Genomic DNA, 23,326 nt, shown 5'->3' with positions numbered 1-23,326 from the left:
GAAACCATGCGTTTTTGGGACCTTCGCGCTCCTTGGTTGCAACCCTTAAGGGGTCCTAATGGTTTAGATCTGAGTAAGCTAAAGAGGGGGTCCCAAGAATACGTCACGATGGACCACTGTGGTCCACGATGGCGCTGATGGGTAGTTTTACTATGATAGATAATAATTAGGTAACAATACTAGTTAACCAAGCAGAACGAGCTACCGAAATTGATCATGACGAAGCTCAAAAGAGTTTCTGGACGGCTCAAGCTAACTTAGCTAAAGCGGAGGGCAAGAAGAGAGTAATAGAAGCCAATTTAGCATTTAAGAGAGCCAAGGCGCGATTAGAAGCTCTAAATGCTAGTTAATACGCCTCTTCTTCTGACCCCGTGGGGATAAATAACAAAATACAATGTAGTACAGAATGTATTGAGTGACTTGCTAGTCTCATCATGGTATCATGGTACTACGGGGTTTCTATTGGAGGAACCACACCGATCCATCTCGAACTTGGTGGGGAAACTCTACCGCGGTAACTGATTTGAAGTTTCTCCAACTGCAAAGAATAGATTCAATCCCCTTAATAGACGTGGTCTGAGTATCTTGGCTATATTGAATTTGGAATAGAAACGATGTACTTGCTGGGTTCACAGCGAGAGATTTTTCTTCCAAATCCGAACGAACTCTCTTCGAACGGGTTTTCAAAAAAGAGGGTCTTTTTTAAAAGTTCCAAAGGGTACATCTGTTTGAATCCCCAAGCTGTTAAATAAGTAAATTGGGACCTTTTTCGTTCTAAGCTACTGCCATTTTTTGATCCTTGATCCTTGGTAGATTTGATCTTTATAACTTCTTCCTGGAGCGGCGATACGAAAGTATGTAAACTGTAAATACGAGTTAATGTAGATTGACCTACACTGACACTTCCTCGTAATAGCTCTACTAATGAAGATCCTATTAGAGGAATGGCCTCGGGTATCGGTTACTATCTTAACTACCCGATAACCAATTTGATCCCAGGGTAAGGAATATCCAACTACACCAAAAGACATAGTTAATACAGCTAGAATTACACCAGTAACCCGAGTTAATTCGCGAGGTTTCTTAAATCCTCTGCTGAGATAGACACGAAATACATGCGGAAGTATTTCTTAAGGGTGACTTCAATGCCCACACACAGTGCAGACAGTGTGAGGTGTATGACTATGACGACATGGAGATCCTCCACCCTGTGGATCTAGAGGAGATAGGGACTAGTCGGGCATCAGAGCGCACTGGACCAGATAGAGGACATTATGGGGCCCACTTACTAGAGTTGGGAGCCAAGCATCGTCTCGTTATTTATAACGGGATGCTACAGTGGCCGGGATCAGGAGGGCTGACATGCTTCCCACATGGGGGTCATACACGGACCGGAGGCATAGTGGTAGACTACATTATGGGGTCTTTGGAGGCATCATAGCTTGTCACCTCATTCTCCATCCCACCTCGTCCTATTGGGGCAGATCATACATACTTGGCATTTTCACTAGCTGGATCACCGGAATCACCAGCCCATCATATACCAACGCCACACACTACCATCTACTTCACACATGACATGGCAAACATATACACTAGCAGAGTAGAGGATGGGCTCCTACTCACGGTTCCCCTGGCACCTATGGATACCATTACACCCCAGCTGGCATCACTCCTATACACGGTTGCATTACAGAGCTTCCCACATCGTGTCTACTCAGGAGAGCCTGCGAGATCTAGGACTATGTCCCAGAACAGATGGTATGATGACGAGTGCAGAGCCCTATACTCACGTCTCCGCATACAGAGAGCCTTGGGAGCCATCACAGAGCAAGAGTCGAGGAGAGAGATGAGGAGACTTACTCGCCGCAAAAGGCGGGCCTTCGCAGAGATACAGGAGCTAGAGATCTTCCATTTCTTCATGAGTAGAGATAGCCCTATCTCATGGCGGCACTTCAGAGAGCCCCGGACACCGACACCCATTGCAGACCCACAGACATGGCACACATATGCAAAGGGCCTATACCATGTCCCACAGCAGCCACCTATACCTCAGCCCCACAGGAGCCTCGACGTACCACAGCTAGCTTCTTTACCCACTCCATGGTAAAGGAAGCTATCCGCCGCCTACAGCATGGACGGGCCGCCGACCATATGGGCCTACAGGGTCAGCATCTCATATATGCAGTAGATTCTTTGGCTCCTTTTCTTGCACACCTGTTTAACAGGGCACTAGCAGAGGGTTTGCCTGTGGAGTGGACGATGCACACCATTGTGCCGATCCACAAAACAGGGGATATGCTCGATTTGAGCAACTACAGGACGGTTATGGTTGGCCACGTGCTGGCCAAACTCTATGGTGCAGTGTTGGAGCAAGAGCTTAGCTTATATGTTGGGCGAGCAGGTTTACGCTCATCAGGGTAGGCAGGCTTCAGGAGAGCTTTCTCTACCACTGACCATGTATTCACTTTGCGATGTATGATTGATCAGGCTAGAGTGGGGAAGAGAAAGCTCTATTGCTGCTTTGTGGATTTCCGCAAGGCATTTGACACAGTACCACGAGAGAGGCTCTTTCAGCGCCTGCAGTCTCTTGGCATACCAGCATATATGACATGGGGCATCTATGCATTATATGAGCAGGTTTTTGGGCGAGTCAGATGCCCAGGAGGTATGTCCGAGACTATTGCTAGCACCATTGGTGTGAAGCAAGGATGCCCACTTTCCCCCACGCTATTTGGGTTATACATTGATGAGGTGGCTGACTTCATTACATGGGGAGGCGGAGATGGAGTGGATCTAGTAGGTACCTCAGTACATATTATGCTTTATGCTGATGATATTGTATTAGTGTCTGAGTCCCCAAGAGGTCTACAGCAGCATCTACATGCACTCGATGATTTCTGCACACAGAGGGGTCTTACTGTGAACCTTGGGAAAACCAAGGTTATGGTCTTTCATACATCGAGACAAGGCAGGAGTCAGCTGACATTCACTCTCGCAGGACGCCAGGTGGAGGTGGTGACATCATACGTGTACCTAGGGGTTACCTTCTCTGCCCAGCAGCCACGCGCTTCACCATGGGTTCAGCAGCAGCCAGAGCTAGATTGACACGAGGATATGCAGCATTGGCTATGCTAGAGAGACAGTGCCATCAGGTGCATTTTCAGGAGCCCCGGATGAAGGGTGGCTATTTGACACATTAGTCACACCGGCACTGATGTATGGAGCAGCGGTATGGGCGCCAGGCCTTGCTACCCATTGGTGGACACAGATAGAGAGACCACAGGTCCTCATGATGGCACGCATGATACATAGCAAACCGTCAGTACCTCATGACATTATCCGAGCAGAGTTTGCTGCGCCTCCTATGATGGTAGAGGCCATATTTCAGACTATATTCCTGCTAGACAGATTCAGAGAGATGCCACAGGACAGATTCTCATACAGAGCTTTTGAGGCATCTAGACAGCTGGCTGAGGCAGGAGACAGAGGATCATGGTATGCACAGGTCACACATTGGTTCTCACAGCATGGCCTAGACATGGATCATCTACCACCATTCCAGTATGACAGGGATGCACCACATATCTGTCTCTCTCATAGTGAGAGGAACAGAGTATTGAGACAGGACCTATGGCAGCTCTATACACGAGAGACATGGATATGGCCTACACAGCCTCTTCCACCGAAGATGCTATACTACAGAGATCACTTCATGAGTATCACTGATGATGGATTTATAGAGAGGCCTAGATACATGGAGGGCTTTTTACCACACGGCTCCTGAGTGGCTATTGGGCAGCTCAGTTTCACAGAGAGGGTGCGGAGCGACTGGCTCGCTTGAAAGCAGACCCAGGCATGTTCTTCAGGGAGCTGTGGACACCACCTTTATTGATGTATACCATTTTATACCCCCAGTATGGTACAGGATGGATCTAGCTAGGTTGCATATCATGATTGTATACTCCATGCATATAGCTTTGCATTCTCCTAGTAGTAGAGCTCCATCCCCTCCCCCCCACTCATTGTACTTATTGCACACCCAGATTCAGCTTTTTAGTTCAGTACTTTTTCATTTTGTTGGGATGACAGAGTATACCCCACACAGGTACACTGATTTGTCTCATAGGCCGAGTTCGGTCTTTTGGAAGACGTTAATAAAATCTTTCTTTCTTTTATCTAGACATTGTATCAGATCCACCATGATGTAACTTTTGGTCTCATAGGTCATTATGTCCTTTTGAAGACGTTAATATAACATTTCATTTCATTTCATTTCTCTCTCTCTCTCTCTCTCTCTCTCTCTCTCTCTCTCTCTTGGAAGAGCCGCCAACGCTGAAGAGGAGCAGCCAATGCTGAGGAAGTAACATGGACGAAGAGGAGAATGTCGCCGAACTCGGGGAGCAACCAATGCTGCATTTCATACACCGGTAAAGTCCCTTTCTGTTAAGAAGTTTTATGTGAGAAAAGGTAGGGAATGGACACTCTCCCCGGGGTCAAAGTGACTGGGGAAGACATCCAAGAGAATCGATGAAGCAATGTATGATGAGATACACAGATTGGTCAGGACAGAGATACGCCTCCTGTGTGAGGAAGTTAAGCAAGAAACACAGCCTGTTTGGCTGAAACGTATGCAGACATGTATGTAAAGATGAAGGGTGAGATGCAAGCCCAAGTACGGGCGGAACTGCAGGTTGCACAAACTTTCATGTAGGCTGAAATCAGAAAAGAATTGCATGAGGAAAAGCATGCAATGATTGCAGAGAAAGACAGTATGATCTTGGAATTAAGGGCAGAGGTGAATGCATGCAAGGAGAAGTTAGACCATCAAAATGAGGGACAATGCATGGCTGCAGCACCTCAAATGTAGGAGGAAATAAAAGAACTAAAAATACAGGTGGAGAAGGAGATAACCTTCGCCGAGGTTGCATAGCACACCAAGGCGGAGGTGGAAGAAAATGCTAAGTGGATTGATGTGGTAGAAAAGCACAAGGGAATGCTTGACAATAAAGTGGAGGTGAGGAATGCAACCCTCGAAGAAGAGGCTCAACGGTGAGCCAGAGCCCTACATGTACGGGTTACAGGGTGGGGGGAGAAAGGTACTCCTCAAGAAGATGCTAAGACACTGAGTACAAAGATAGGAGCCAGAGAGATTCCTATAGCAGAGGCCTGGAGAGTGGGAAAGGATGCCACCAGAGCACGAGCATTGATATTGAAATTTGCAGATATGGATAAGAAGAAGGCTGTGCTTTAGGGAGAGAGAATTTATCTAGATGAGGATCTTAGGCCGGCCCAAGTAGCACACTGGAAGGAAAACATGCCTCGAGTGTTCGAAGCATGTAAGGAGGGGAAGTGGGCTGTATATAGAGATGGGCAAGTATTCATCCGGGAGCGCCGGTCATCCTGACGGGGCGCGGCCTATGGGACCTTGAAGTTATGGGTTTGCGAGATACCGCACATACATCTATCACTGACTTCTTTGGCCCCCAACAGAGAACCCCAGCTAACACTCAGCCTGCACGAGATTCTCCGTGACACATGGACCAGGACAGAGCTAGACATCCCCATCGCGTAAGTGAGCACCCCCAAAACCTGTGGTAGGCTTAGCATTACACAACCAGGAAGTCCTCCAAGAGAGAGCATACTCCCTCTCGAGAGCCAGACGCCCCCGCTTCCAACGACCTAGACCATCCACTCACCAGCTGGAGATCTGGGACTGTTTCAGAGATATAGAGAGGCAGCCCCACAAATGATGGATATTTAGGCCTGGTACACGGTCCATGAGGAGGACGGCACATTATGAGCCTGGACACATGAGGTTCTTCTGGTGCCTACTTTATTTTACACAGAAGATCTTTGAGTACCTTGAACTTGTCTATCCTTTTAGCAGCTAGTATTTTACTTTTTTCATGTTGCCTTGACATCCAGTTTACTCATGGATCACATGTACAGCTGTTTGGCCTCATAGACTATAACATCTTTCTTTTCTCTCTCTCTCTCACACACACACACGCACGTGTAGACGCACATACTCACACAACGTCCCATCAAGAAAAAAACTGACAACCCCTATTAGGCAGCATGGTATGCAGCCACTTGAGCAAGGACCTGCTGACACATCAATGAGTAATTTATTGGCTGATCTAATTATTCTAAAGTCCAGTGAACTCAAGGTCTCTTCATGGTCACTTGTCAAAACTGGGTGAAACTTTGTGCTGGTAAAATGATGCTTTAGCATCAATTTCCTCTGTATTGTTGGAAGTCTCTTTACACTGTCTTGAATTGTGGACTTTGCAGGTGTTAAAGAAAGAGTTTCCCAAAGGTGTTGACCTTGTGTATGAAAGTGTTGGTGGAGAGATGTTCCAAACGTGCTTTAATGCTCTTGGGCTATTCGGCCGGTTAGTCATCATTGGTATGGTATCCCAGGTATGTTTTTGTTAACGATCTTGCCTTCTACCTCTATGGTTGTTATTCAAAATTTTGAATGTCATGAACACATTGTCAAGAAGTGAGCCGATCTGCTGGTGAACACATTCCCTTGTCTGGGTTTGATCACTGTCTCCATGCTAATTCCAAACTTGATTCTATCGAAAAGGTTTAGATAGGTATTCTGTTTTTCCCCTCAAAAGAAAGATCCTTCCATTAGTAAAATGGACATCATTTTCGAAGAGCAAATTACAATCCTCCAAAGAGATTGGGGCATCCTCCATGGCTGGCCACTCTTGGAGGGAGACTACGTCAGTGGGGAAATGAGAAAATCCACATTGGGAACCTATAGTGCCAGAATATACCACCATCACCCTTGGTGAGAAAGGGGCCTGAGCTCCAAGTGCGTAGGAAGGCTGTGCGACATAGTTTCTGAATTGCCCTGTGGGATCCGATGGTCTTTGCTGGAGAGGTAACCATGCCCTCTATTGTCTTACTGTAATGTGCCCTTCAAATATGCCAACTGCTTTGCTGGTGATGCGCTCCCACCGCGCATTTTTGTTGGGGTCAATGGGGTCCAAGAAACTGTGGGAACCTCAGTGGCAGTGATGGTAGTGATCCAGAGGGGTGTGAGTTTTAGTGCATTACCATTGCCGTTGTCCTGGGAGAGTATCAGTCCTGCCTTCATGGCGCATGCAATGGTGCCCCAAGTGATTAAAGGAACCACCATGGTCTATTGAGAAGAGGGGAACAATCCGTCACCCAACCTGCTTCACCTTTGAGCAGTTCCAAAGGTAGTGTCACTTGGACTGTTGGGGGTGCCATGTGACCACAGGTTTCCAGGACGGCTGGCTATCGCAAGCTAGGTGCCCACTGCAAGTCTGCTGTCCGTAAGCAACCAGAGAAAGAGGATATTTCATGGACGGGAACTGTTCACAGCCTCTTTCACACCGGTGACTGGGAATCCCATATGAACCATAGTGCCCTCTAGAAAGGCTCGGTCTACCGTGTCATAGGGCTTCTTGAAGTCCAGCAAAAGTACTGCCAAGTCCAGCAGAAGGTGGCGTACACCTTCACATCAGGTGTGAGGGCCAGAGAAATCAACGAAGTCCCCTGTCAACCTGTCCGTTGTCTGGTTCAAAAAAGACACTCACACATGGTAATGGTATGGGATTCCAGGGCTTTGAGTGGCCTTCATTTTGGTACAGATGGCCTGTCTGGTGGCTAGCCAGGGTTCTGTCTCTGCTGCCAAGGCTTAGGACCTCTATATTGGTTTGAGGGGGTGGCCAATTCAGCAAGGCTAGAGGAGCGTTGAGTGTTAGGGGTTACCTGAGATAATGGCCTGTAAGTGGAAGATGAGGCTAGGATGATAAGTTCGGGGTGTCCTTGTCCACCAAGGGTACGGTAACAATTCCGTGCAAGAACATGAAACATGAGAGAAGCATCAGCCCCCATTAGATGGTATGCCACTCTCTAAGATATCATGGGGCTAATGAGTATGGCTGGGAGGTCTCCCTCAGCTACAGCATTTGGAAAGGTAGCTCGATGGCGATGGAGCTGTACTGGGTTCGGAGCTGATGAGGGAATCATGGCCGACGTCCAGGGGGCCGAGGACGTCGGGCACATTGGAATGCAGAGGCCTGGTCCAAGGTAACTCCTCTCGGGTGAGGTGGGTCTGGAGCAGCCCGAGGTGGGTCCATGGGATCCACTATATGGGTGTCCTCTTGGGTCTGGAAGAATCAGGTGATGTTTGGCTGACGAGGGAGGAGTTGGGGTGGTTGGGGCCGAAGTTCTCTCAAGAAAGTGTCACTATGTATGCGGAACTCGAGTAGGAAAAGCCCAAGGCAACGTTGGTCCAGGAAGTCAATGATCTTGGAGAGTGGGCCAAATCCCTCATGGAACAGACAGTGAAACCTCCCGTGGATCTCATAGTATACTCGGCAGTGGCATATGTAATGCTACTCTATCTCAACCTCTATGTGGCATAATCAGCAAAGCCTCTCCTCCTTGGGTCTCCGTATGAGCTCCCTTGCTGTGAAGATGTGCTCAGATCTTCCTGTCTCCACTCTGAGGCAGTGGGATGAAGCCTAACCAGATAATCCAGTCGGTGTTCTCCTGACAGAGCCGGAGAAAGGGGAGTCCAATGTCCATGCGGAGCCCATATCTTGAGAACCAAGTGGAAACTCAGGCATACCATACTCCAGGAGGGTGGCCCCCTTCCAAGTGCTGGACTTCAAGGAAATGCCCAAAAAACTTTGGATCCCCATCATTGACTACGTCAAAAGGCAATCCATACAACCTGTAAAGCTGTTCAACAAATTGTTGTGCCAATTCGGTTGTCTTCACTGTCACTTTTGTAGGTAAAAATGGTGCCATCTTCGTCAATATGTCTACCACCACCCGGATAGCATCATGCCCTTTGCTGGTATGTGGCAAACCTACAATGAAGTCATGCCATCTTCGTCAATCTATCTACCACCACCCAGATAGCATCATGCCATCTACTGGTATGTGGCAAACCTACAATGAAGTCCATGGAAATGCTCTCCCATTTACCTGTTGGGATCTCTGGAGGATGTAACATACCTCTAGCCCTAAGGCATTTAGCCTTATTCACTTGACATTGACGACACGTTACCACATAGTCTTGAACATACACCTTCATCTTAGGCCAAAAACATCCATTTTACTGAATGATAGGTTCATTGTACCCGTTGTAGGAACGTCATGATATTCAATAGGATCCTTTTCCTAACCTGTGCGTTTTCCGATACACAAACCTTCTCGTTCTGGAACATCAATCCATTCCGGATAAGGAATTGACCACCTGCCACACTCTGGGATGGCATGACTCCTGAGTCTCGATCTAAATCTATGGAACTCCTTGCTTGGACCTACTGCCAATACTGACCAAAATGATAGTTGGTCTCATGTAGCCCTCTCAGAGTTATAAAGGTCAGCCTTAATCTTAGTGAAGCTCACGGAGTTCACCTCCTCTGCTCAAGGCATCCACCACTCTATTCAGACTACCCTTCCAATACTTTATTTCCATATCAAAGTCTTGCATTAGCTGAGCCCACCGTGCCTTCCTTCCCCTCAACTCAAGTCTTATCACATACGTAATTGATCGTTTCAAGATCGGTCAGCACAACAAACTTGGTTTCATAAAGATAATGCTGCCATGTTTTCAAAGTGTGTATAACCGCCTGTTGTTCTCTTCTCTTGAGTGTGCCATTTGACGTGGGTATCGTCAAGCTTCTTGCTTTCTTTCAAATGCCAGAGGTCAGCCCTCTTGGAACAATGCCGCACCTATCACGAAATCACTAGCATCTGTCTCGACCATAAATGGTTTGCGAGAATCTGACAAGGCCAATACAGGTGCTTCCTTCACCTTAAGCTTGATAGCTTGAAAAGCCCCATCAAGCTTCTCATTCCAAGAGATCGGGCTATTGGACTTACGTCCTCTTCCTCTAAGGAGGTCCGTGAAAGGTACGGTTAACTACGAATAATCCCTCGTTGAATTTTTAAGAAAGATGGTGAATCCCAAGAACACCTGAAGTTGCCTTACAGTCTAAGGAACCGGCCAATCAAAAACCTTTTGTATCCGTTCAAGACCTATGCTCATCCCATCTTGAGAGATCTAATGTCCTAGATAAATGAGTTCTCTTTTAAGAACTCACACTTCGTATGCTTGGCATACAACTTCTCCCGTCTCAAAAACCTCAAGACAATTTGGAGATGTTCGACGTGCTCCTCTAGAGTATGACTGTGAAGTCCTTCCCAAAATCTGCCCTAAACACAGCTGAAAACCAAGGTTAGTCCTAAACCAAATCATGAGGTAGCAAGCTAGCTCCACCCCCCAACCGATCCATTGATCTTCCTTGAGCCAAGGCTAGGGTTTCCTGCACAATCCCATAGGCCCGTGTCTAACTCTGTCTGGCATCCCATACCACCAAAGCTTGCCCATAGGCCTTTGCCATGCCAACCTACGTATTTGTCATGTGCGTGTCATGAGCATGTTTGCTCTCTTGGTCCAAGCCAGACCTTTAGTGGTGCATTTGCACAACTATGTCTCATAATAACCCAAGCTCTCACTTGTATAGTGATAACTACGCCATAAATAGCTAAATTGCTTTAATAGGCCATTAAGCTTGTTTTATCAATCAAGGAACCCTAGCCAAATATCAACCTGCTAATCCCTAATCTCAGGGTCCCTTAATCCCGCTAGATTAGATCCGTAATTCGTAGATTAGTGTCAAGGTATATAACATAGTGCCAGGACGGGCACGGGGTTTTTCCAAGATCGAGAGATGGTTGATGGAGGAGGAATGAGAGGCATCAAAGCAAGAGATGCGAAGGGTGCCCACCCGGAAGGAACCATGGTTAAATTCAAAAGGGAATATGCCCACCAAAGCAGAGATGCGAATGGTGCCCACTTGGAAGGAACCATGGTTAAATTCGAAAGGGGAGATGGCTTCAAGACTAAAGGCCAATCGGAAGGGGCTGAGTTGTGTAGTAGCTTTATAAGCAGTGGGATATGTCCATTGTGCGCCCAAAGGAGCATCCGGCCATTGCCTGATATGCTGATGACAAGCCTTGCGGAGAAGGTGACAGAGCACCTTGTTGGTGCTCTCGGCCTAACCATAGGCGAGGGTAGTAGGCACACAATTTGCAGTGGAATACTTGGTAATTGGCGAGGAGGGTGATGATGAGTTTATTGACGAAATGGGAGCCCCGATTGCTGGTGGGACAACCAAAGCGGGTGAGGATGTGCTCATAAAGGAATCGGGCAACTGTGGAGGCAATGGCATCTTTGGTGACTTGTCCTTTTGCCCATTTGGTGGCGACGTAGCAGCATCTGCTGGGATAAGCTATGGGATCGATGGGGCGCATAAAGTCAATATCCCCCCCATTGATCAAACAGAGACTAAGAAAGGGAGACCTGTAGGGGACGGTTGGATTGGTGGGTCGGTTTGGGTCCACACGGTTGGCAATTGTCGCAGCTCTATGCATGTGCTTTGCTGTCTTTGAACATGCTGGGCCACCATATGCCAGAGTGAAATAGGCGTTTTGCTGTGGTGTGCCCTGGGTAGTGACCACCTGAAGGTCCAGCATGAGCATCCTCCATCAGGTGTGGAACCTCATGAGGACTTGCATAGCACCACAGGATGCCGTCATGACCAGCTTTGTAGAGCTGCCCACCCATGAGTTGGTACGGCCGGCTCTTGAGGGGCAGCTGCCTTTTGTCCTTGGGGGACATACCTATGGGAAAAGAACGTGTAGAGACCAAGACAAGCACGTCACCAAGCAAGAGCAGTATCTACTTTAGAAAGCACATTGCTAAGAAGGTCATCGTCAATACCTGTAGATGTGGCAGGTTCACCACTATTTATGCGGGGAAGGTGATCCACCATGACATGATGCTCTTGGAGACCTTGGAGAGGTCGGAGCAGGATATCAAAGTCGAATTCTTGGAAGAGAAGTAGCGTTCTCTAGATGCAGCCAGCCACCTTGGGCTTGTTGAGAAGATATTTCAAGGCATGATGGTTGGAGATGACAATAAAATGGGCACCCAGGAGATAGTTACGAAACTTTTGGAGTGCATAGACAATTGCCAAGCCTTCATGCTCGGTTGTGTTGTAATTTTCTAGTGAATTGGAGATGAGAGATGGAAGAGTTGACGGTGAGGGAGGGGCTTCTTGGGTGTAGGTGGGTGGTGGGATTGGCGGGGTGGTAGACAAGAGAAGTGTAGGGGCCTGACAAGTGAGTGGCAGCTGGAGGATTGGGGATGAGAGGTGGAAGAGTTGACGGTGAGTGAGGGGCTTGTTGGGTGTATGTGGGTGCCGGGATTGACGGGTGGTAGACAGGAGTGTTGTAGGGGCCTGCCAAGTGAGTGGCAACTGTGGTTGTTGTTGGGAACGGCTGTTGTTGTTGCCCTAAGTGGTGGAACGCCTTCAGCTAATACTAGTCTTTCTCCTCGTCATGACCACCCTTTGCACAGAAGTTGCAATCTCTCCTTCCCAGACACTCCTGTGGAGTGTGACGGATGGCACACCAAACTGTTCTTTTGGCTTCTTGTCGAGCCTTAAACTCTTATATCTTCTTCTGGAGTTGGGCAAGACCACCTTCTACTGAGCCTTTTGGAGCTTAAGAGCGTTTAGTTCACGCTCGAGTTGATCATCTTCATTGTGTTCTGGAGCTTGAGAGCTTCCAAGTCCATTTGGAGCTTGGTCACCATATCATTGGCAGTGGCGGAGGACCCCCGAGTGCCAGCCCCTCTGTTGCCATCACCTTCGAACAAGAGGTGCATTTTTGAGTTGAGTAGCAAGTTCTTGCAAGATGGGCAGGGCAGAGCAGGCAATGGGCGTGAGCAGCTCAGCAACATTGTCGAGGTCACAGTAGGTTGAAGCAAAAGGAGCAGAAGGTAGCGGCAAAACGAGGACAGCTACATATGTAGCTCGAGCGGCCAGTCAAGGCAGCGTCAGCAGGCGCAAAAAATGCGGACGACGAGGAAACTCCAGTAGGCGGAAAAATGGAGGTCGTCGAGGAAGGTCAGCCCAGGTGGAGCTCCACCCAGCCGGTGGAGCCAATGTTGCATGACTCAATGTTGATTAGATTAATGATGTAAATCCTTCACCAAGTACAATGCTTTTATAGGCTTAGAGCCTTATATTTTGACTCAATCACACACTAATAGAGTGACACATGTCACATGTATGATATCACTGCATACTACATACACACACATAATATCTAGCCTTTAGAGGCTGTTCACACACATAGGCACACTTCCACACACCAAAGCGTGTGCAAAGTTGGCTTTCAATATCAAAGATTTTTTGGGCTAACATGCAATATAGAAGCCAATGAGGTGATAGCTCGAGTGGTAAAGGTGCTTGTCTAGGACTAGGAGGTCTTGGGTTCAAAACGCTGCAAGGTGCCTCCTCAGGGGCATCACCTATGGGTGGATAAAAAAGTGCCTATGTCGGTCCTTGTTGCAGTGTTTGTGCACAAAACACACATACATACACACCAGATACTCTATTGCATATCATTTTTGGATTGTCATGTTGTTCATTAAGTATCTTATGGTCAAGCCCTGTTGCAATTGAGCGGATAGACATTAAGTATCTTATTGCCATGCCCTGTTACAATTGAGCAGATAGACAAGGGATAAAAAACAATGCTGGTCATGATCAATAGAACCTGACTTGGCTGTCAATTTGCATCTGAGGTCAATGTCCATACAAGCGGCAAAACCTACGTATCTTATGGTCAAGCCCTGTTACAATTGAGCGGATAGACAAGGGATAAAAAACAATGCTGGTCATGATCAATAGAACCTGACTTGGGTGTCAATTTGCATCTGAGGTCGATGTCCATACAAGCGGCAAAACCTACGACTATCTTCTACCTGTTTACCTCTTCCCCTTGGGAAGTTCAGACATCCCACTAACCTTTGTAGAGAGGGAGCCATGGTCATTGCCCTATTAGAGGTCAACATACCCAAGTGCTTTTGGGTTACTCACCTATTGTAAATAGCAATGAATGGGTGCTTACTTGCCAAATAGTAAGGAAGCTCACGAGTCCTCAACGGTGCTTTGGAGTGAATGTGATGCTGAAATACAGCTGGTTTAGGGAATGTCTTCTATCATCAAGTTTAGGGAATGTCTTTTATCATCAAGTCACAGCTGGTTTAGGGAATGTCTTCTATCATCAAGCTCACGAGTCCTCGACGGTGCTTTGGAGTGAATGTGATGCTGAAATACAGCTGGTTTAGGGAATGTCTTCTATCATCAAGTCACAATTAAAAACTAAAAGATTCAAATTGAAAATGTATTCCATCGGGAATGGAAGAACTTACACTTCTTCCCTTTAGTTTTAAAACCTTGGTTTTGAGCCAGTAAATCAGCAGTTGAGCTAAGGTGTAAGTCATTCATATACTGAAATGTTATGCTCTTATTCACTCATGTCAATTGTATGACTTTCTCTTGCAGTATCAAGTTGGAGAAGCTTGGAAACGGTCTGTTCATCATGGCCTCTGTGAGAAGCTTCTTTGGAAATCTCAGTCCCTTGTAAGCATACTGTATCCTTGTACCTTTATTTGGTGCTGTTTTCAAACACTCTGTGATTAAGAAGCTAAGCAAATCAGTATGCCTATATAAGCCGAGTATGATGACACATGGAGACCTACATGATTATGAGTGTTTTCTATAATGGATGTAGGTGGGGTTTTTCCTCAATCATCATGTGAGTAAGTGGCGCACATCTCTTGAACGACTTTACAGTCTATACAGTGAAGGAAAGCTCAAGGTACGCAGTTGTCTCTTTCTTATTAGTTGGTTTTTGCATTTGTTTATGTTCTGCAGCTCTTCGAAATTCTGGCTTCATATGTTTGCTTACATCGAAATGCATTATATAAAAAAAGATGAATGCACAGATTATTGCTTGCATTTTTAAGTGTTTTCACAACTGTGAAGTTCTTCAAGCCATACGTGCATAGGCATGGCTCACAAAGGGCAGTATGGAGAATCTTAATGCTGGTATGAATCATGCTTCTTTGTAACCATGGTAGGAAGAAGGGTTGTACTTAGTTTCTTATCCAACTAGTACAAGTAGGGTGTTTTACTTTAAAATTATTTTTGTGATGAATATACTCTTTGCTAATGTGCATTGGCCAACTGCACTATCACATGCAGGCCTTACAGCCTGCTTTGTACCCTCCAGTCATCCCCCACAAGCCACCGTCCACATGGGTTTCAACACCGTGCCTCTGCTTGCGCTTTCCACTGCAACCCTCGTGCACTTGTCCTTCAGGGCCTTGTTGCCCTTCTCCTTTTCTTCACTTCCTTTCCTCCATTTTTCCTTCTTGCTATAAGTGCTCACATCCATGTGCTCAATATGGCCCAGTGGATCAAGAAAAAAAATAGTGGAATGTATATTAGCATAAGTCTTTCAGCCTAGGAAATCATAATAGCCAGTCTGACATAGAACCTTGTTAAGGCCGATCAAACTTTCGACATTCAGTCATTTTCCATCAGTTGATATGATGCTATCCATACTTTGTCGTTTATTTAGAACGAGAATCTCGTCAGCATGTTTTCCAAAATATTCCAACCCACGATGTTGCTTCTAGCAGTTTTGCAGCAGCATGAGCATTCCGTTGCCTTTGAGAGCAGGAAACTCCCTAGAACAGGGTTGTCATGTTCCATCTATAACCAGGAGTGGTGCCACTGTGATTGGTGCTGAGCTCCGATTCTTACTGACCACCAATCTTTTTAGTATTCGCTCACCAGGTCCCAGCAAGAGTTGTGCAGCTACAGCTCTTTGTCACACAAACACTTCAGATTCGAAGATTAAGGGAAAAAGAAAATGCCACCAAAGCAACCTACAAGGCCCTCTTAAGAGTCTGTATCATGTGCAGTCAGTGGAGTCTTGTGCCAGTGAGTATTTGTTTCCATTGACCATACTATATTGTACGTGAAGAGGTCCTTGTATGTGTAAGCGTAAATTGTGTGATATTGCACATTGTATTTTCCTACACCAGCTTTGCCTATGCTATTTGAATATCATGATAATTCTAGATTTTTTATTTTTCCTGTTGAAATTTGTACTTGCAATGTCTGTTTATCCATTTGTTAGCATTTAAGGAGTTCCTTATTTTTTAGCCAAGCAGTTATAGAACCTACAGGGATGAAACATTTTAATGTTGTTGATGGCGTACTTTCTAAATATTGGTGGGAAGGCTTGTGTATAGGAGCACATTGCAGGCTTTTTACAGCTGAGTGTAATGAATAGCTTGCTGGAGGCTTAATCAAGGATTTTATGGTGGTAATACCAAGTGATGAAGACCTTGAGTGTGAATATCTGTTTGGCAATGATTCTTTTTAATGAAAGTAAATGGCATAAAAGTTCCTTCTGTTCCTTCACCCTTCAGGTTGCAGTGGATCCAACCACTTTCAATGGTTTGGAAGCAGTTGCAGATGCAGTTGACCATCTGCATTCCGGGCATAGCATCGGGAAGGTCTGTAATCTCACTTCTTATGGCATGCAAAATCATGCAATGAATTTAGTTCTGTGGGAAGAGGCGAGATTAACTACTGTTCACATTTGATTTCTTGGATTTCAGGTGGTGGTGCAGATCCAATCTCAAAATCCGTCTTCCAATCATTCCCGCTTGTGATAAGGCTTGGGAAGACAACACTACGTCATCAAGCTGGGCTTTTCTGAGACGGGAGACAACACCCTGCTGCATTCTGTCTCCTGACAACACTATGTTATCAAGCTTCAATAGATCTTTTCTAATTAGCACAAGGTTCTTTTCCATCCAAGAAAGAGGGCTCCTGTAGTTCTTCATAAAGAATTTTGCTAATAAAAGGGAGAAGTATTATGGCTTTAACAGTTTTAATGTACATTCTTCCCTCAAATGAACGACATAAGTTTATATGCATCGTGGACTGCTTTAGGGTGCCTTCACAACACCTGCCCAGATAATTGCTCATTCCTGGATCCAATGTTTCTAGCACCCCTTTTGTCCCGCGGGAAGGGAGCCTGCCGCAGGGGTGTGTGTGTTGGGGGGGAGAGGGGCGAGGGTTCTGTCTTCAAGGGCTTCCGGATGAGCTGCCATCCCTTGATGGGTGCTCCCCTTCAAGGACTCCTGAGTAAGATCTTAGTTTTAGGTAAATAGCTACAGGCTTAGATGTTCACAAGTATTTGTCCTCCACAAGACCAAGTGGGAAAACTTTTTAGCGACAAGGCAAGGTTTTTGACAAACTTACTCATGTGAAACAGGTGATAGACAAACAAAAGCTGCTCAAAAGGGTGACTTTCCTCTTTGTTATATTCCTTCTTGTCCGATAATTGTATGCTTAGACTCTGGCAGGCAGACAATCCAACGTGGTAAAGAAGGGTGTCAACATATCTGCACGACACATTCATGCAGTCAGTTTTCAGATCATTCCAACCTGGATGATTGTATACCTAAAGTGTCAAAAAGCAGTAGTCATCAAAACCAACACAAAATTATGCACGGTGATGCAAAGGTGGTCTTGGTTGGGTTTTTGAACTCAATTTGACTCTTCAAGAGGGGTATTACAGGTCCATTGAAACTTTCACAACTGCTCATGAAAGTAGACTCTAGCCGTTTCACAAACAATATCTTGCGCGAGATATTAACAGAACTGTAAACAATATCTCACTACATGGTTTATAGTGACTGCATACGTGTCAGGATGGACTATGTGAATCGATCCCTTTAAATCTTCCTCATTATAAGGCCTCCAATTGCTGAGTGATGTGGTCCAAAAGAATAGGAATTGGAAAAATAGTGGAGTATTCCACAATGAGAGAATGTCACTTCAAGAATGTACTCACAAAAGCATTTGTGGTTGTGTATCACTGATCCACTCCAACAAACTCTGGATGATGCAGTAAAGTCCTCTCCTCATTCTAGACATAAGTTTGTTGCTAGATCTTTTGTGCCTTTGTGCACCTCCAAATGCCGGACAATGAAGAGGTGCACTTGTGACTCTGTCACCACTAATTACTGGTAGTATAGAGATTGGTAGTAGGTTTTGATAGCTATGGTTCTTGAGTAGCTAGTTGTGCAAAGCACTTCGGGGTGAAAGAAAAATTGACAATGGCCAAGGGTCAAGGAAGAGGAAGAGGCTAGATAAGTTTGGGAAAGAAAACAAGAGACTTGAGACTGGTGGATGGTGAGAGTTTGGGTGCCACTAGGAAGGAAGACAATAATGAGCATCATTTGAAGCAACAGCTCTTCACTGCTTACCCTCTGCAGCTAGAATGGGGCAAGGGAGTGCTAGAAGACAATAATGAGCATCAAGTGAAGCAACAGCTCTTCACTGCTTACCCTCTGCAGCTCGAATAGGGCAAGGGAGTGCTAGAAGGCAATGTTAGGTGCAGATGTAGAACACTTTAGTCTATATGCTTGAGAGCATTGCGACAAGTTAGTGTGTGTTCATTGTATTGATGGAATTTTGGATGCTAATGCATATGTGCTCCACAGGTGGTGGTGGTGGGCCGCCCTTGTGAACTGTTAAGAGGACTTATCTCGACACTGGTCCAAGCAATGGCTGACACTCGAGCTCAAGAAAAAAAAGCAATAATGTCCGATTTGGATGCCTTACCTCAGCCATGATATAGCTTCTTGGAGATACTCACTAAATTGGTTTATACCACACTAATGAGGTACAATTGACCTCCATCCAATGCACAGAAGCAATAACCATGCAATGCTTACCTTTAAGAACAAAAAAATATATAATTGCAATGCTTAGGCAATCCCACATTCCCAAAGGTACAAAGTTATGGATAACCAAAAAAATTGACACCAGCACAACTCAACAAAAACTGAGTATAGCTAGAGAAGATGTGTGTGACACAAAGCTAGGAAATGGGCAATACCTCACAAAAACATTGATACAGCTTGTATTGGTGACATAGCTCGTATATAGTCTCTTGTGGATGTTAATGTCATCATCATCATCATCTCTTTCTTGTTGAGCTCAAGCTCCCTTGGTTGGTGAGTTGTCCACATTCCAGCTATCAATAGCTTTAGCATAATAGGAGCAGCATTAACACACATAGTATGTGGCTCCAAATAACCTTAACCAAGAACATCAGAATTTGACTCACATCACAACAACACATGTTCACATTATAATCCATTCATCTTTGGAAATCTCATAGTGTCATCGCATTAGACCAAGTCCTGTAGTATTAGAATCAACATATACCTGTGTAAAATAACTCCAAGAGAATCTAATCTTCAAACATCAATCATAATACATAGAATCATCTCTCCCCCAAGAGTGTGATTCCTTCACTTGGCTCTCCACAATCTCTCCTTCCAAGCATCCTCTCGACATGAGAAGAATACTCGATCTCTGTAGTTATCTGCATGTCCTCCAAAAATTAACACATTCCATGCCAAACACCTTTGCTCTTTCCTTTTTTATAGTAATACCAGTCAATTGAGACTTGTGATATTGAATTCCTATCCAATACAACAAAATGCCAGTGTGATCTCACCTCCCATCCATGGCTTCCTCAAGTATTTACCTATAGTAGAAATAGGGTGTTACATCCACGAAAGGCTCTGTCCTCATATTCAAAAGAAATCTACTTCATGATTCTCTTGTCTCTTTAATCTTAAAACTAACTCTTGCAAGCTCACTATGTTCTAGTGTAATGTTTCTTTCGTTACATGGCATGTCAATTTTGTATCATTATGTACTCTAGGACAATGACCCATGCCTTGATACCATACTGCTCCAAATTACCTTAATCGAGAACACCAAAATTCCAATTACATCACAACACATGTTTCCATTACAATCCATGCACCTTTGGAAATCTCAGCGGCATCACATTAAACCAAGTCATGTAGCATTAAAACCAACATAAACATGTGGAGTAACTCGAAAAGAATCCAATCATTTACATAGAATCATGTCTCTCACAAGAGTCTGCTATGGTTTCCTCGATGTTGACAGGTTTGTCAACAAGCACTCTAGGAGGAGCTTAAACCACCTGACCACCCTTGAGCATAAATCTCACTCACTCGCACTCGCATTCACATCATGTCCCCTCTATAGATGTTTGATCACATTCATATTCACAATCTCCACTTGGTAGAGGTTTAATCACACTCAATCACAATTTTCCCTCCATAGATGTTTAGTCGCAATTTTCCCTCCATAGATGTTTAGTCGCAATCTCAATCACAATCACAATCTCCCCTCTGAAGGGGTTTAGTTGCAATCTCTATCACAATCTCCCCTTCACAAGAGGTTCAATTGCACTCACTCATAATCTCCCATTTGTAAAGATTCAATCACACCCTCCCTTTTGCATAGGTTTTGATGGTAGCGTAGCAGAACAAACCATGTATATCTCAAATGCCAAGAAATGTCGAGAAAAATCTCAAATCCAAATGCTCAAATCATCACCAAGAATCTTTCACAATATGAGATGCGGTTGAACAAGTTGGACACTTTTAGCTCCACCTCTAAAGAGATTAAAGTTGGTGACGAGAGATCCAATGTTCTCACTCTCCTTTGTCTACATATATTGGTTTTATCTTGTGTTCATATGTGCTAATCCATGCAAACAAGAATAATAAATATAATAAGAACATATCTCTAAGATCTCACATAGCTTTCAAACCTAATTACATAATCTAGCATCGACATTCATCACTATTTACCATACGTCTAGCCATGCATTCCTAGAACTCACATGCACTAACTCAATACATCTAAAGTTTGCCATGATCAACTTAAGATTACTAATTCACAATAATCTTTATCACCTAAACCACCTAACTATGCATACAAAGTATTTCCTTTTATAGCATCAAACTAGGTGTTTTCCTTTTATAGCATCAATTTAACCCTAATTCTCAGCACTTAAGTAAAATTAAAGTCTCAAATTTTAGCTTTGTTCTCTCTAATTGAACATATTATATATGTTGAATTAAAATGCATATTTTGAGATAGTGTCTCTTATTACCAAGCTTTCCGTGTAGTGGGATGTCTTCTTAGTTTGTGTTGCATATTTTGAGATAGTGTCTCTTATTTACCAAGCTTTAGGTAGTGGGATGTCTTCTTAGTTTGTGTTGCCCAAAGCTCTTCTGCTAGTTGTAAATGGTTGCCTCCATTATTTTAGTCAATATCTTCACCACCAAAGATCTTATAATCACCATAGAGTTGCTTCTCTAGCTTCAACTTTTCGTAAATGGTGAAGAAAACCTTGTGATAAATAACTCTGTTTCTCCAAATCATGAGTACATCTCTACTTTTCAAAAGATTCTTGCAGGAGACTAGATACTTTACCAAGAGACTCTTGTAAGCGACTAGATACTTTAGAGACAGCTTTGATTAGATTGGGCACACTATCGAATAGAGACTACATGCTATGGTGAACTGTTATCTTAGAAAGGTCCACACATAGAATAGGTTAGTGGTTTATTGCTATATAGCAATAATCAATGCCCAATAGTAATGTATTTATTGTCATATATGTCTTGGACCATTATGAGACAACATGGTCCAGAGTAGTGTGTAGCCTCCTTGGTGTGATAGTGTGCCAAATCTAATCCAAGCTCTCTCGAAACCATCTTGTTAGGCTACCTTCTTGTGTGAATATGGAGATGTTAGACATCTTGGCGGGTCAATAATGACTGCTTCTTATAATGGAGGCCATATAAACATGAGCTAGCTCTGGTGCCTAGACAATACAACATATGGGTGGAGCATTGATACCCAATACTCACCCTCTATGTCCACTTGAAGATGAACTACCTCTGATCCAATGTCGAGTCAATGAAGATGATCGATGAAGATGTTGCTCCATCTAATCTATTCTCTGTTGAGTAGTAGACCATCTCAACCTCCTTTAACACGATGTGCTCATACACAAAGTGAGAATAAATCTCAATGTGTTTTGTTTGCAAGTGATGGCCATGTAACTGTGGATGTCACATTATAGCTTTGTAGACTACTTTTTGTACCACACCCATAGCTTATAGAATCATCCTCGGCCACAATGCCTTACATGATTCAAAGCATGCAACTTTGTACTCAGCCTCTTTTGATGAGAGCGCAATAGTTGGTTGTTTCTTGCTAATCCAAGAAATGCATCCCGAAACCAAGAGAAAAACAATTACTAGTTACTAAGCATATGCTAGTGTCCAAATCAACCGCCAAATTTGACTCACAAAAGCTACTGAGCATATTACCTGCCCCGTAGCATAGGTGATGCCATACCTTGGATATATCGCAACACCCACGTAACTTCTTTTTTTAATTCTCTTGGGCTTGTTGTGGACAACCTACTCAAAGCACACAAAATAACTAGTGTTTGGTTTAGTATTACACAAGAAGATAAGAATACCAACCAGTTTTCTGTATAAGGTCTCATCCATGAGGTCTCAAGTGCCTTCGATGATGGGGACAACTTCAAATCAACCTATATTGCTAAATGCCTTAAGTATCGCACCTACATATTTTTGTTGAGAGAGAAAAATGCTATTTGGCTTCTGCCAGACATCATAATGCATAACTTCAAATCTCAAACACTGTTGCTGTGTCTGTGAGATCTTTTTTTGGAGATCCCTGTCAAGGTGAGATCATCTCCATGTAGAACAATGACCATATACATTTCTTGCTCACAAAAGACATTAAAATTTGCATATGAAGGGTTGCGTATAAGACCAATACTCATAAAATAAGTATCAATCCTTTAAAACCATGCTCGTGGGGCCTATTTCAACCCGTACAATGTCTTAACCTGCAAACTTTGCTTTCAAAATTGGGAACCATGAACCCTAGTGGCTGCTTCATAGATAGCTCCTCCTCGAGGTTCCCATGGAGAAAAGTATTTTGCATCCATTTGGATTGCCAATGCAAGAACAATGCAAATTGTGGTTAACCTAGCTGTAGGAGAAAAAGTCACCTGAAAGTCAAAACCTTCAAACCTTGCCTTGTACTTTCTCAAAGTACTATTAGATATGTATTTTGCCTTATAAATCCACTTAGTGCCAATTATCTTGTGTCCTTAAGGACTACTTGCAACTGTGGTTTTTTAGGATGGAGTCAAACTGCCTTGTAAACCCACTTAGTGCCAATTACCTTGCATCTTTAAGAACTATCTACAAGTGTGGTTTTTGAGGATGGATTCATATTGTCATCCCCTTCGGATTCCCTTGTGCTTCAACAAAGGTGGTAGGCTCTCGAATCTTGAGTATCTCTATCATGAGAGTAAAATTCACAAGATTCTCTTGTGCCCTATTTTGTTCCCCTTCGGATTCCCTTGTGCTTCAACAAAGGTGGTAGGCTCTCGAATCTTGAGTATCTCTATCATGAGAGTAAAATTCACA

At 44.4% G+C, this 23,326-nt stretch overlaps 1 protein-coding gene across 2 annotated transcripts in view; it reads left to right on the top strand.

Annotated features, from left to right (window-relative positions):
* Nucleotides 1-16,825, top strand: part of LOC147639151 (ARP protein (REF)) — a 98,726-nt gene extending 81,901 nt beyond the window's left edge. For both annotated transcript variants that reach the window (XM_086787809.1, XM_086787801.1), the window contains 5 exons: nt 6,298-6,426; nt 14,424-14,501; nt 14,653-14,739; nt 16,364-16,450; nt 16,556-16,825. In XM_086787809.1, the coding sequence (XP_086643935.1) occupies nt 6,298-6,426; nt 14,424-14,501; nt 14,653-14,739; nt 16,364-16,450; nt 16,556-16,609 (435 nt within the window). In that variant the 3' untranslated portion in view covers nt 16,610-16,825. The remainder of the gene's footprint in view (nt 1-6,297; nt 6,427-14,423; nt 14,502-14,652; nt 14,740-16,363; nt 16,451-16,555) is intronic.
* Nucleotides 16,826-23,326: the final 6,501 nt, after the last annotated feature.

Source organism: Cibotium barometz, chromosome 4 (genome assembly GCF_041138505.1).
Source record: "Cibotium barometz isolate CiBa-2024 chromosome 4, ASM4113850v1, whole genome shotgun sequence".
Classification (NCBI taxonomy): Eukaryota; Viridiplantae; Streptophyta; class Polypodiopsida; order Cyatheales; family Cibotiaceae; genus Cibotium; species Cibotium barometz.
This window is presented reverse-complemented; position numbering and strand designations above follow the sequence as displayed.